The sequence below is a fragment of the Micropterus salmoides genome, unplaced genomic scaffold, assembly GCF_014851395.1.
Source record: "Micropterus salmoides isolate LMB-PRFRI ecotype aquatic unplaced genomic scaffold, ASM1485139v1 Ms_hic_scaffold_23, whole genome shotgun sequence".
Lineage (NCBI taxonomy): Eukaryota > Metazoa > Chordata > Actinopteri > Centrarchiformes > Centrarchidae > Micropterus > Micropterus salmoides.
The window spans coordinates 6,582,469-6,596,985 of NW_024041484.1; the positions used below are offsets into that span (position 1 = coordinate 6,582,469).

The window sequence follows — 14,517 nt, forward strand, 5'->3', positions numbered from 1 at the left end:
AAATTCAGATAAGCAGGATCCACAATACTGCATTTTCAAACAATACGTAATAATAAGTCCAAAAATAAAGAAAACCAATTTAAGTCATTTTAAGATTTTAAACAGACAAACTGACAAAACCTTTACTGAATAATCCCAGAGAAATCAGAGTGAATACTAGTTAAATCGTCCATCTTGCCTTTTTTTCTGGGCTTTTCAGGCAAAAGTAGACACATCAAAAGTGAACAGCCATTGAACATCCATTTCCTGTAATGATTTCAACTTAAGCAGCAGTAGCTGTTCATATAATTTATTGTTAACATGTATAAAATGTAGACATTTAAACAAGATAGGTGTCAATTTAAAATGAATGTATAAAACGTCAGCACAAAACCTAAACATGTCAGTGTCGATACTAGTGTTAATTTGAGCAGAATCTGGCAAGCGTCCGGGGATGAAAAGTCTTCTGCTACTACCCATTTAAATATTTATGAGCTGAAATTCCTCCGTGGCCCTGCATGAAGCGCTGCGGTAGCAGTACCAACCCTAGATGTTTTTGGTAAACAACAGTGCCGAAAAAAGATGAAGCTCATCCAATCAAATCTGACCTGGCAACGCAGCAGCAGAGACTGTTTCAGCAGAGGTGGTGGTTTCTAGTGGAGAGTTGTAGACTGTGTCTTCATAGAAGATGTCTGTAACTTGGATGTCCTCCACAGGAGGGCTGTAGAGGTCTGACTGGGGAGAAGGGAGGCCACTTTCACCAGCTTGGTCTGGTGGACCATGATTCTTTAACTGCAAGTAGAAGAGGCAGTGCACAAAAACATTGGGTTTCTTAGATAAGGAAACTACAAGAACATGATGATTCTATTCTATTATTGTGGGGGAAAAAAACAATAAAAGCAACTTTCTATTTTGTGTTTGCGTTGTTTGCTTCAACATTGGGTATAACATTTCTTCGGGTTCAAGGATGAAGGGAACAAAAACACTGAGAAAAAGAGCCAATGTGTTTAGTGAACTACCTGATTTGGCAACACTGACAACGAGGCTTCTTCTGTGATTTGTCGGCGGATTGTCGGCAGGGTAGTTGTCCGAGCAACTGGAAACAGGAAGCCCGGCTGCTCAGTTACCTCGGTTACCCATATTGCACCATTGCCATCAAAGCCTGCTTTAGTGAATGGTCGGTCTGTTCGCATCCTCCGGTCCTCGTCAATCCAGTTCTGATCCATTTCAGCTTTAGACCTGTTCCGGCCCGGTTTCCTTTTGGCATTCTGGTTGAGTTGAGTTTTCTGTAGAACGGCAGACTCAGAGGGAGTTTTCGGGCTTGAACGGGTGCTGACCTGGACCAGGAGGTTCTGGTTTTCTTGGGTTTGGTCTCGGGGATGGTTCTGGTAGACCCTGGTCTGCTCCACTGGGATCTCCTCCACGGGGCTGTGGTCCTCTGGAGACAAATCCACCTGATTCTGGTTCTCTGGCCTCTTCCATCTGGCTTTCGATGAGACCTACCACAAGGAAAAAGGCACTACTGTGTGGAGCTGTGTCACGAGATGTTTGGTTATATACTGTATGTGATTATGAGGGACAGGCTTTCTGAGTAACAAAACATATTTTTACACTATTGCTGCTTTTTCCTTGAATGTGTGAAGATTAATATTGTACAAAAGGCACAGTAGTGGTTCAATTATTTTGTTCTTCGTCAACATTCAAATGAACAGATAATAAAGATATGAGTAATCTCCAATAACGCAGTGTGGAAGAGCACAGGCTGTACTGGATCTCTCTTTCTTTTCTGTTGATCTCTCCTAAACATGCTGGAAAGTCCCTTTTAACCTTTTCTACTTCTCTCCAAACACTCAATGACAAGCCTCTGCTGACATAATTACGATCATTTGCATAATAATTAGAGACACTGATATGACTGAACACAGGGTGAACTTCAGCACGGCAAAATAATTCAGCACAGTGAATGCCAACATGCACAGTGGTGTCAGGCGCAACCACAGATTCGCAGACCGTCGTACCTCCCTGTTGTCTTCTAAATCTTTAGTGACAGCGTCAGGATCTGAATCACTTTCTAGAGAGAGGGGAAAGAAACACAAACTCACTTACAATTGCAGTAAATGTAATAGTACAAATACATGCTCTTACTTTGTAGGAGTTTTTGTATGTGTGTGTGTGTTTGTACCAGGGTCTTCTAACGGCATGTCTACTATAATCTGGTCGCTCCATCGTCCTCTGAGGCCATTGGTGCAAACAGCAACCACCTGAACCACATAGCTGCTGTTGGCCAGCAGGCTGGAGATGATGGCACCCTGCAAAGTCACATAGGTGAGTTTAAATTAGCGGTTCCCAACCTTTTTTTCCATCCGACATGCACCCACAACCCTGTCAGATAAGCTCATATATCCATTCATCAACACCATCCCCCATGCTACAAATGCGCTCATTTAAATCCATTTTGAACTGGATGTTATTGACACTACAAATTATATAAAAGAGGATATTGTCACAATAATGATCCTGGAATTGTTGATGTTTAGGTTTTTTTTCAGTAGATTTGATCAAGTTTGCATTCATACTACTACCACTTGGAAGTACTCAATGTTTCAAACTTATTAACTATATCTCTGCTCGCTTGCTAATTAGTTTTCATGCACTCTCAGTCGCAGGAGGTGGTGTTAAGATGTTACAACTGGTCAGCCTCACTAACACACCAACACTATATGATGTACTGTAAAGCAGAAATATAACAAACAATATATATTGGTTGTAATACTTCACAACAACATTAAGTACCTTTAAAAAAATAACTACCACGTAAAAAATAAATATAAAAACATATAAACTAATTAAAGCTACCAAACTCAGACAGAAAACAATACTGAAATAAGAATGGAAAACTATATAAAAAGAAAAAACAAATTATGCCCTTATACATATAAGGTATACAAACAAAAGGTGGGCTTTACACTACAATGTATGTTATGATTTCTTCATAACATACAGTCTTCATTTTTTTCGTATTAGGTTGACGTAGTATTGACGACTGAGAGTCTACATACATGCAAAGACATATAAATACACATGCACAGATATTGCTCGTCACATTGAGGGACACTCAGTGACCCGTTAAGAGGGTAAGATTGATCGTCACCATCAATCAATCGATCCCTTTGTTCAATCCCGATCCCAATAGCAGTCGCAATGTGAGCGTGACAAATAGAGACTGAGTGTGGATGAGGTGCTTGATGGAATTCAACACAAATTATCTTCTAATATTTCCTGGAGAGTAAAGGGGCAAAGGGAATGACTGTGTAATTTCAAACTATTATCTATTTATAAGTCAAATGCACCTGTGTGGACTGTAGATAATGGTCCAAAACATTAGTTGGAATTACATGCAGTCAAAGGTGATTGTATGCATGGTGTTTGTACGGTGATGTTTTTCTGTTATGTGGAGAGATCTTTCGTACCACATCCTGGTCCCCGTCTGTCCTGTACTCCTGCTTGCTCTGGTCTCGGCCCTGCAGCCTCTGGTAGGTGACGGTGTACCAGTCGATGGTTGTGTCGTAAACCACGCGGGGGCGCTCCCACGTCACCACGATGGTTGTGTCGTTCTGGGCCTCAGCCTGAACGTTCTCTGGCTCCGAGCTGCAGGCTGAAGATTGGCAGAAAGAGAAAAAGAGGGCAATTTGGTAAAAAAAAAGAAATATTAATTAATATGGATGTAATGCAAAAACTCAATAAAACGTCTGAAGGAAAGAGACAAAAAAATGAAAGGACAAGGGCACAACTAGACCCATAAATCTGAGCAGCACAGAAACAGTGCAACATTTCACATTAAGCTGAGTGTTGCTGAAGGTAACTTGATGTTAATCGACTGTATTGAGAATGGAAGAAAGCAGGAATACATTTTAAAAAGCCCAGCTCAGGAGGGGAGTGTGGCAATGAGTGGGAGGTGCATGCATGTGTGTGTATGGCTGCATGAATTTGTTACAAGCAAAAAGACCCTTTCTGAATTTCTGAATACTTTATTTCAATTTCAAAAAGCGCTGAAAAATAAATTGCCTGCGCCGAGAGGAGCAGGGGCACTGAACTACAAAGTTGAGCTCCCTGGCAACCGAAAAAGACCCACTTTACTTGAGGGTCGACTTTATGAAGACGGAGAGCGTCGTCAATCTTTTGATGATCATGACTGGGCTGACCTTGGAGGACAGCGATGCAACTACAGATGAAGCAGAAGATGGGTAATATTTTCTGGAAAAAATAAGATTAATAATATAATTTCTGTATAGATCCCAGAGGGGGGATTAAATTTTCTTCACCATGCTGCCCAGAATTTGGTATAAATTAGATGAAGTAAAGTATATGTTGGAAGTAAAAAGATTTACAGCTTTGGGGAAGTGGAGATTCTGCGGTGAACACTTTAAAGCTTAATAAGGAAGAATTTGTTATAGTACCAAATCATAACATGATGTATCTGCTGGGCATTAACAGGGCTGTTGATCAGTACCAGTGTCTCAGCTGATCTCTCCCAGTGCAAACTCACTTTCAGGCTTGTTTTAAAACTAAAACTGGTAGCACTTTACATTACAGCTCAATAATAACACAGTAATAGTTTGATAATAAAGAGATAATAATTAAGTAATGCCATGTAATTACCAATGTAATAACCAGGTAATAACTTGGTATTAAGAATGTGTATATCTGGTTAATATTAGACTGAAACTGGGTAATAAGGAGCCAAAAACAAAAGGTAAAAATGTGGAAACAGACCCAAAACTATTTAGTAATACAGTCATTTTAGTTATTTAATATTATAGTTATTTATAGTTATTTTAGTAACAAAATGGTAAACTTTTAACAACAAAATGGTTATATCTTAACTTAAATATTAAGGGTGACCTGATAATAACGAGATAATATAGGTTGATGTTTTCACAATATTACAAGCTACTATTATCATAATACCTTCAAAATTACATTAAAGCCAAAATTGGTAAGTACCATATTACAATGCTGATCCCTTATATTCCAAACATTTCTCTTTTGTTTCAAGGTAATACCGTACAAATTATATGTTTGATACCGTAACTAAAACGTGTGAGCAGGCATGTGATACAGTGGTAGAGTTTTCAGCTCCAAAGACTAAAAAGTCCAGCATCAAATTAAGCGCAGTGGAATGTAAAATGTTTATTCTGTAAATATGATATCTAAACCATGAATGTGAACCCAAAACAGTAAAAAGGAGAAATAATACCGTGAAATGAAAAAAGAAACTTATAACCAAAGCTGCATGTACACAGTTATCAGTTCTCTACCTATCAAGTTGTTAGAAGGCCTATGGGCACTGAGCCCACTGCCAAGACAAAACAGGCTCAGCACTGAGAGCGAGAAGATTGAAATGAAAGCAAACATAAGAATTGAAAGCAGAGGTGGAAAACATACATAAAAGCATCAAAATGACCTGAGAATGAAAATCAGTTTTTTATCTAAACCCAAAGATATTCAGTATTAAATAGTTGCTGATATTATTCTGTCAACCGTGTAAGCAACTTATTGTTTCACCTCTATTATGTTTCATGCTTATGGTTTCAGGTTTACCTTCATGCTTTGGAAATACTATTCACAGTTTGTTTGTTTTTTCCATTATTTAAGTTTTTTCCATTCACATTCCTCTGAGCTTTATTTTATATAATAATTAATTTGTCATAATTCTGAATCCAAAAAAACTAATTCAGTTATTAACATGGTTATATATTTTTATGATATTACTATATAAGTTATAATCAATGAAATGTGGGGGCTGGACATAGACTGTACAGAAACAGTGAATGTCTCCACCGCGACGTCACCCATTGGTTTGTGGTATGAAGTTTCAAATTTTGCATTTTGGCCATCGCCATCTTGGTTTTTTTGGAGATAGAAGTGACCATATGTGGACGAAACTACAGGCGTTTTCACACTGCCCAATTTTCCGGGATTATTACGCCACAGCCGGCATGCAGGAACAAGAGTGACGTTTCAACGCTGTTGTGTTACAAGTCGCAGCCTTTTTTTTAACGGTCTAACTCTGAAAGTCCACTGAATCCGACTGTGCCACAGTTTTGTTAGGTCCCCACCCCAGCATCAACGTCCACTGGAAGTGCCTCAGCATTGACTTTTTGTTAATTTGTCATTATTGTGCTGTTAAACTTCTTCACAGCTCTCTCTGACCCTGTTTTGTTCTGTCGCCTGCGGGCTGCATATCCACAGGAAGCATTTCAGAATCAGAGCATTTGCCTGCCTGATTTTGCTGACATGTTTAGATTTTTTTGATATGGTATTCAGTGCTTGCTTTTTGTGCTTCTACTACGATTAAGTAATTAAAAGGTTTATTTTTTGTCTGTTTTAACGATCCGGAGTCTGTACAGGGTATTTTATTTTGAAAATTGACCGGATGAGCTCAGGCAGCTGCGGCATTGGCGGATTCAGTGGAGGTAACTCTCTGTAACCCGGAAAGCAGGAACACTATGTGAAAACACACACGGTTGCGGGTTTATCTCGCAATATTTTGTCCAGTATGAATGAGCGAATGCGGCATATTGGCGGACATTTTTTCCTCGTTTATTATGGAATCTGTGTAAAGTGGCTTACAACAAAAACTAGCGACTGACACCATAAACTCATTAGGAAAGTGTTTAAACCTAGTCTGTGACAAATAAAGCAGAAACGCCATCAAATCAGTGGGTATGACCAAGGTGCCCATGTGCAAGGTGGTGATTCCCTGTTTACTTCAGCGAGCTTCCAGCGGTGACAACTGCGGAAGACCCATTCAACATATCGTGGATTCAGACAAGCAAGAGCATTTGGTAAATTAACCTGTCATTTAGACAGTACTGCATCTTCATCCATCTCAGCTATGTACAGTATGTTCTCCTGTGGTTTAAAAAAGTTATGTTAGCATGAAAGCGAAGTAACTGAATGGAAAAGGAGGTGAACTACACTTAAATGAAATGACCTGAACTGACTTAAAGTGGAAATAAACATTAACAAATGTATCTTTTTTAATCTTTTTTGTTTGTTTGGGTGTCTGATGACGTACTGGGCGTGAGCACATCTTCCACTCCGGTGTACGAGGCAAACACCTGACCCATGAACTGCTGCTGCTGCTCCCTGAAGTTGTTCTGCAGGTAATCCGTCAGCATCACGTATCCAGCCTGCTCCATCGTCATCACCTCACAAAACATCTCCAACTGGGCACAGGGAGAGAGAAACAGAGAGATGAGACAGAATGGGTGAACAGAAAGAAAGTAGAAACTGAAAAACAAAGACAAGAAGGATGCGTCTGTTGCATCTTCCCTGTTTCTGTACAGTTGCCAAAATAAACCTGACACTGATGCTTGTGAGTGTGTGTTTGTTTAAGAGAGTTGTGTTGGTGCCAGGCGGGGGCAGAGAGACAGCGCTGCTCTATTTTTGGTTAGCTCCAATGTGCCTGTGTCATGCCTTGCCACCCCCGTTTCAATCATACAAACATAGACAAACACAAGCACACACACACACACAGAATACACTCATAACCACTTTCATGACCTCATTCACTCTCCATTACTTTGCTATATAATTGATGATCATTACACAGATGATTTCATCAGCGGCCCTTAAACATCTTCAGCCTGGAATCAAGCTGCTGTAATGTTACAGCTTGTGTTGCATGACAGGCCATTTTTACCAGATCATGCCACTACAGAAACCTTATTCCATAAGATCCCGTTTTGACTAAACCTGTCACACTGCATCGCTTCAATGTGACATTTTGTTTTTATTTTGTGCACAGATGTCAAAGACAGCTGACCTGAAACCAGCCACAAACTGCAACCAGACAGTACAGTGATGTTAACTTTGTCCATTTTAAGGAGGCCAACTTTCTCAACTGAATACTAACGCAATGTAAATTGACTTTTCCATAATCATGTCATTAATTTGAAAAGAAGCTTTTTTTCTTTATGACTGACAGCTGTGCTTGAGTATGATGCTAATGCTTAAAGGTTAAAAGAGTGAATAAGAACCAGTGTTACTAAAGGTGACTCTTTATTCCAGGACTTGGGTCAAAGTAAAACATTATTCTAGAAGTCAAGACAAGGGTTTTCAAAGTCTAAGACTGTGGGCCTTCCTTCAGACAAAGCTTAGTTTTGCTCATATCCTGGATACCGATGGGATCATTATCATGTTATGATTATCTTAATAAGCACTCAATAACTGACTACTCCAAATATATAAAAAGGTCTGCCCTAAGGTATTTATTAGCTTCTGACTCTGGGAAAGACAGTCCATTGACTGAGCATCCCCTGAAGCTGTTCAGAGCCCCCCTGGGGAGGTCCGCCTCCCACTGAAAAGAGTTCAGATGTTCAGAGCACTCGTTAGTGGCAGTCTACATCTTTGTGTGTATGATAAAAACCTACTGACCTGTGTTTCTGATATGGCCACAGTATGTTTAAAGACGATCCATTCCACCATTTCAGAGCAGGGAGGTGCAGTTAGTGAGCCATTATAGATGTAATATTTATCTGTGTTATTAGGCAGCAAGGACCGCAAGTTGAAAGCTTCCATCGACCCGCTCTTACCTGGCAAACAAAAAAGCTCTGTCAGTAACAACATGTCGCAACAAATAGCAAGGGTTTTATCTCAAGCTGGGACTGCAAACAAGTATTTTAAAATAGTCAGACTGTATGTTCAGTCTATGATATGCATCATTATATTCATTAAAAGCCAATCAGTGACCTGTAATTTCATTTTTGTGTTCTAAGTGTTCTCTCACTGCTTGTTTAGTAAAAAATTAAATCCACCACTTAGTTTTGCTTCAATGAAATTTAATTTAATTAATGGTCGTTAATGGATTAGACTACACTGTCTCAGACTCTAAAGGTGAGTAAAAATGAAAAAAACTCAACTCAAACATCACATTTTTGGTTTTCTTTTTTTCAGGGACACCATTATTCTGCTGCTTTGATTCTTGATGAAACACATATTTTCTCTTAATAATGTGCCATCTTTATGCTCAGTGTAAAGCAAGTATCACTCCAGGTCACATGTCAGAGTAAAGTACAGTATAGCATCCCCGTATTGCTCATACATACAGCAGAGTTTATCTTTGCCAAAATGGGGAATTAGTTCCCCATTAGAAGGGATAATTGTGTTACCACTGCACCCAGCTACTTTCTTTATAGAGGAGATTTATTCCTTTTGACCCAATGTTGAAGAAGTGACCTACCAAACCTGCTGACAGTGTTGATGGCCTCTATAACAGGACTCAAGTTCTCGTTGTCTTCCAAGCTGACCTGTGGAAAAGAATAAGAACTTCTATTGTGGAATTCATGATAGGCAAATATGCTTTTATTTTAATCACTTTATGTTTAGTTATTTAAGGTGGAACAGGCTGATCTCTTACTCTGGGGCACAAATCAACAGGTCGACCCACCTCAAATAGCACAGCCAAGGCAGCGATCCTCCCTCCTTCCCTAATAGCATCATCCAGACTATGGAAGTCGTCTGGATCATAACAATAGATCTGCATCTGAACAAGAGCATGAAACAGGTAGGTTAGCTGAACTCAGGCTTCATTGGTTGACAAATGTATGAACAATAAATGTGTTGATAGACTGACAAACAGACAGCAACAACAGCTGTGTGTTTCTGTACCTCCAGAGGGTATTTCATCGCATTCAGGCTGTGCTCAGACCCATCTGACGTTGCATTGCAGCGGCCCCAGTGAAAGGTGATTCTACCAACACGGAATCTGGAGCTCAGCCCTCCTCCACTCACAAAAAACTCTCCCTCCACACTGATGGCCACTAAAACACACACATGCACTAAAATTTAATTTATGTAAACCACCTTGTTGTTAAAAAGCAGAAACGGGATATGCAAGTGTTTCACTGAAGTGAAAGGACCATGCGGGACCCTTTAAGGGTGAATGCTTGCCACTTGAGGGTGTTTTACCAAGAGATTCAGAGTCAAACGTTTCCTACAAAAGGCTTAATCAGAGTTATGTTTGAGGGCTTTGCTTGATTGACAAGACTTTCAAGTCGCTGAAACTCAGTTGGGGTGGTTGCTGTTTGGCCACCAGGCTCCAAAGCTTTGGGTCTAAGCAGCTAGCAAGATGGTAGCAAGTGAAAACCTTTAGCCTCAAAACATTTCTTTAATGATATCAAAGTCCATGAAAGACCAAAGTCCATGTTTCTCCACGGTGAAAAGGACACAACAGTGGATGGTTGCTACCACTTGGTTATGTTAATGTCTTCTTTCATTAAATGTGGATATTCTGGTCTGTCTGAAATGTATTTTGGACATTTGTCATCTCAGTGATAATTAGAACTTGCAATAACTGATTAGTTGGAAACTCGAGAGCAAACAAAAGACAACCTGTAAACACAAAATTTACTTAATATGATATTATTACCATATTCAGAGCCATGTTTCCAGCCTCCTTTTAGCTCTGATTTGGTCTCCACCAACTCTGGCAGGAAACATTTGGCTCTTTGGCTCCACTATGTTCAAATGTTCACCTTTGTTCAACTTTGTCTGTCTGTCATTTAGTGTTGGGCAATAGCATATAATGGGTTTTTGAGCGTATTTGAATAAAAATGCCTGCTGTGTCTACAAACAGTGTCTACCAAAACAGTAAAGTTGTGGACCCCAAAATGCAAACAATGCTGAAAGACACTAAAACACCCCATAGAGAATAAGGGAACTGCAGAGTCGGGTTATAATTCTCTATGAATTCTACAACTCTTTCCACATTATATATTCACTGTTAACTTGATCCTTCTCATATCAAAGCGGACAGAAAAATTGTGGTGCAGGATAACCCATAACAGGATATAACATTCTGTTTAGTGAGACTGTGCAGGCCATATATTTCTCTCATAATATCACGACAGCTATGCAATATCTGTTTAAATATGCAATTTCCTCTCTGACTTCACAGAGACAAAAAGAGATTAATTTTAGGACATTTACGGTACAGAGGGCGCACACACACACATACACAGGCCAGGCTGCATTGGAGAGATGGTGATGATAGCTCAGACAGCTTTCATTTGTTTATCAGGCCAGGCATCTCTCCACACGCTGCCTTTCCTCTCACTGTCTCTCCATCTTCTTCATTTTTCTCCCCTGATCTCTACATACATTTGCTCCTATTGCTCTTTTGTTGCCTCTTTTCTGTTGCTCATCATCTGTGCCTCTCGACATCGATCTTCCATCTTTCTCCACATGATCTCTCTGTACTGCTGTCCCTCTGGTTGTCTCTCTCGCAATGACTTGGTCTCTCCTCTCCCTTCTCTTTCATTGTCTGACTCTTTCTCTGTTAAATCCTCACTGCTTCTTACTCTCATTAACCACTGAGTTGTGAATCTTTTTTCCCCTGCTTTTGAAAATTAAGCTTCTTTCCACATCTAGGGATTAAGATGTCATGTTTTAGACCACCAGAATAATATCATAATCATTTCTATAGAATTAATCTATTGCATACTGTATCTTCCTCTTCTGGTTGCACTTAGCTGAGACTGAAAAGAAAAGAAAAAAAACCCTATATACTATCATCTTTATCATAAGTGAAACAGCTTGTGTTGTTTCCTACATGATGATATTTCAAACATGGCCTCCACAGCTTCTACTGGACTTTTGGGTTTTGGTCATGGCAAATTACACTCTGAATTTGTATGGATTGTTAAGATTTATTTCTCAGATAAGTAAACCAGGCTGTGCAGGAAAGGTACATAAAGAGAAGTAGACATTAACATACCAGTCTTCCCGTTGTTGTGGATGGTGCTGGACTCTGCCGTTAGTATGTCCCAGCCTTCGAGCTGTAGATTCTGGTACTGCAGCCTTACTTGGGTAAACATCTCGTCGATGTCCACAGGAGACTGCCTGGCGCTGTTACAGGACGGGTACTTCTTACCCCAGATGCGCTGGTTCAGGGTACCTGTATATGAGAGAGAAAAATGAAGAGACAAACATGTTGGGACTGCTGATCTGAAAACGTCAAACTCCCTGAAAGCTTGTTATAAAAAAAATTATTTTTCATCTGCTGTCACCAAAAGTCTGGTGTTTTAACTGCAACCTCTTGCTGTTTTGTATTAAAAAGCGATGTAGCAGATCTCCCGCCCAATGTAAAATTCTGAGGGTGATACTGAGACAGAGAGTCTACTAATTACTAAGTGTCTCAAAATGATTTCAATGCAGTAATAATTTATGGATGTTGAAAATGCTTCACATAGAGCCTTTAATATACCTGTACAATTTAGAAATGTGTGCTGCTCATGAGGGCAGATGGTCAAACTGCACATGAAAATCACACTTTATCTTTGCACTCTATGTGCGTGTGTGTGTGCATTGTTAATGCATGTGTGCATGTCTCATATTCTGTATACATTTCTCCTGTGAATTGTTTGGGGTGGGAGCGCAGAGCATGAATTCTATTAAGTGTATTTGTGTGTTTGAACAAGGCTGAGCTTTTCACATGAACAATGTAAAAGAATATGAACAGCATGACGACTTGCACAATTTGTCAGTCACAATAAAAGGAAATTATTAATTCTTCTATCTTCAGTGCTCATAAGACTTTCATTTAGTACGGATGTTTTGATAAATAAAATGTTTGTGAATTGTTTATTCATGACTGCATGTCACACTACCTGCATTTACATCTACTGACAGGATGTGTGTATGCTTTAATTTATGAAATATATTAATGTATATACATACAGTTCCTTCACGTGTATTGCCATACACTGTGTTGCATGTGTGTAAAAATAAACTCGCCATGATAACTGCAGACAAGTTGAACTGCTGTATATATTTGTTTGTAAGCATGAACATGTGTTAATTGACTGACTAATAATGTAAATTTGGTTTGATGTCAGGGGAAAAAAAATAAAACCGTTAATACATGTCATATTAGTAATAAATGCACATCCATGTTATCTGTGCGGAGCAAAGACTTACTGGATAATTGAAATACATCATTGGAGCTTCGTGGGTGGGTGTTTTTTTTTTAACAGCATACAGTAAAGACAATGGTTCTAATGAGGTCAGAGCAGATGGTTTAACTGTAACTGGTCATACATGACTTAACAGGTACTGGCTTTACATTACTTGGTGTGTGTGTGTGTGTCTACGTGTGCCTGTGTGTGTGTGCACGTGTGTGTGAGAGAGAGAGAGAGAGAGCGCACTTGTTTCACCATCTTTAAACTAAAAATCTATTACATTTTGTCATATTGCTGCCTGGTTTGGCAGCTGCAGTTGAACCTGTGTAAATGAGGACATGGATAAAAATGTCTAGTAAGTTCACTGGTTCAGCAACAGCCAGCTGCATTATATTTATAAGACTAGTCAAATATACAGTGTGTATGAGTAACAGTTGTTTCATTTCTTTTTGCAATACTGTGGCTTCTGGGCACAGTTGAAGCGAGGCTCAGTCTGCTGTTTGGCTGTTTTTTTCTGATGTGAAAATGAAAACAACACAATTCAACATTACAGCTTGTTTAAAATACAGATGTCAACCATTAGAGGCATTTACACAACAATCAACAACCAAGAATTCAGGGAATGAAAGTAAGTGAATGTAACATCCACAAAAGTAATGGAAACACAACTGGTGTGTGGTGTTTGTGTGTGTGTGTGTGTGGTGTGTGTGTGTGTGTGTGTGGTGTGTGTGTGTGTGTGTGTGTGTGTGTGGAGGAGCTCAGCCACAACACAGACAGCAGGGCAGAGGCTGCTGCAGTATAAAAATAATATATATTCTTTAGCCCACACCCAACACACCCAACGGCCTTCCTGATCTGAACCCGAGTGGGTGTTTGTTGATAGACTTCTGTGCTAGTCATGGATTGTCTATAACGAACACCATGTTTGAACATAAGGATGCTCATAAGTGTACGTGGTAGCAGAGCACCCTAGGTCGAAGATCGATGATCGATTTGTAATCGTTTCATCTGATTTGAGGCCACATGTTTCAGCACTCGGGTGAAGAGAGGGGCGGAGCTGTCAACTGATCACCATCTGGTGGTGAGTTGGGTCAGGGGGTTGGGGAAGACTCTGGACAGACCCGGTAAGCCCAAACGGGTAGTGTGGGTGAACAGGGAACGTCTGGAGGCGGCCCCTGTCCGTGAAATCTTCAACTCAAACCTCCGGCAGAGCTTTTCTGGCATCCCTGTAGAGGTTGGGGACATTGAATATGAGTGGGCAATGTTCAAAGCCTCTATTGCTGAAGCCGCAGCGGGAGGCTGTGGTCTCAAGGTCTTAGGTGCCTAAAGGGACGGTAACCCTCGAACACCGTGGTGGACACCGGTGGTCAGGGAAGCCATCCGACTGAAGAATGAGGCCTTCCAGGATTTGTTGTCGCGGAGGACTCAGCTCTGCTGTGGCAGAGAGACTGCAGCGGGTGTGGGAGAAGTTCGGAGAAGACATGGAGAAGGACTTTCGGTCGGCACCAAGTGCTTTTGGAGAACTGTCCGCCATCTCAGGAGGGGGAAGGGAAACCGTCCAAGCTGTGTACAG

At 40.2% G+C, this 14,517-nt stretch overlaps 1 protein-coding gene across 1 annotated transcript in view; it reads right to left on the bottom strand.

Moving 5' to 3' along the window:
* The window catches only part of LOC119918523 (receptor-type tyrosine-protein phosphatase zeta-like), a 28,551-nt gene extending 14,707 nt beyond the window's left edge, over positions 1-13,844 (bottom strand). The window contains 12 exon segments of the mRNA XM_038739300.1: positions 588-771; positions 999-1,478; positions 1,998-2,050; positions 2,162-2,288; positions 3,450-3,634; positions 7,061-7,211; positions 8,422-8,579; positions 9,227-9,293; positions 9,434-9,529; positions 9,655-9,806; positions 11,762-11,991; positions 13,783-13,844. Of these exon segments, the coding sequence (XP_038595228.1) occupies positions 588-771; positions 999-1,478; positions 1,998-2,050; positions 2,162-2,288; positions 3,450-3,634; positions 7,061-7,211; positions 8,422-8,579; positions 9,227-9,293; positions 9,434-9,529; positions 9,655-9,806; positions 11,762-11,991; positions 13,783-13,844 (1,945 nt within the window).
* Between the last annotated feature and the right edge of the window lie 673 nt (positions 13,845-14,517).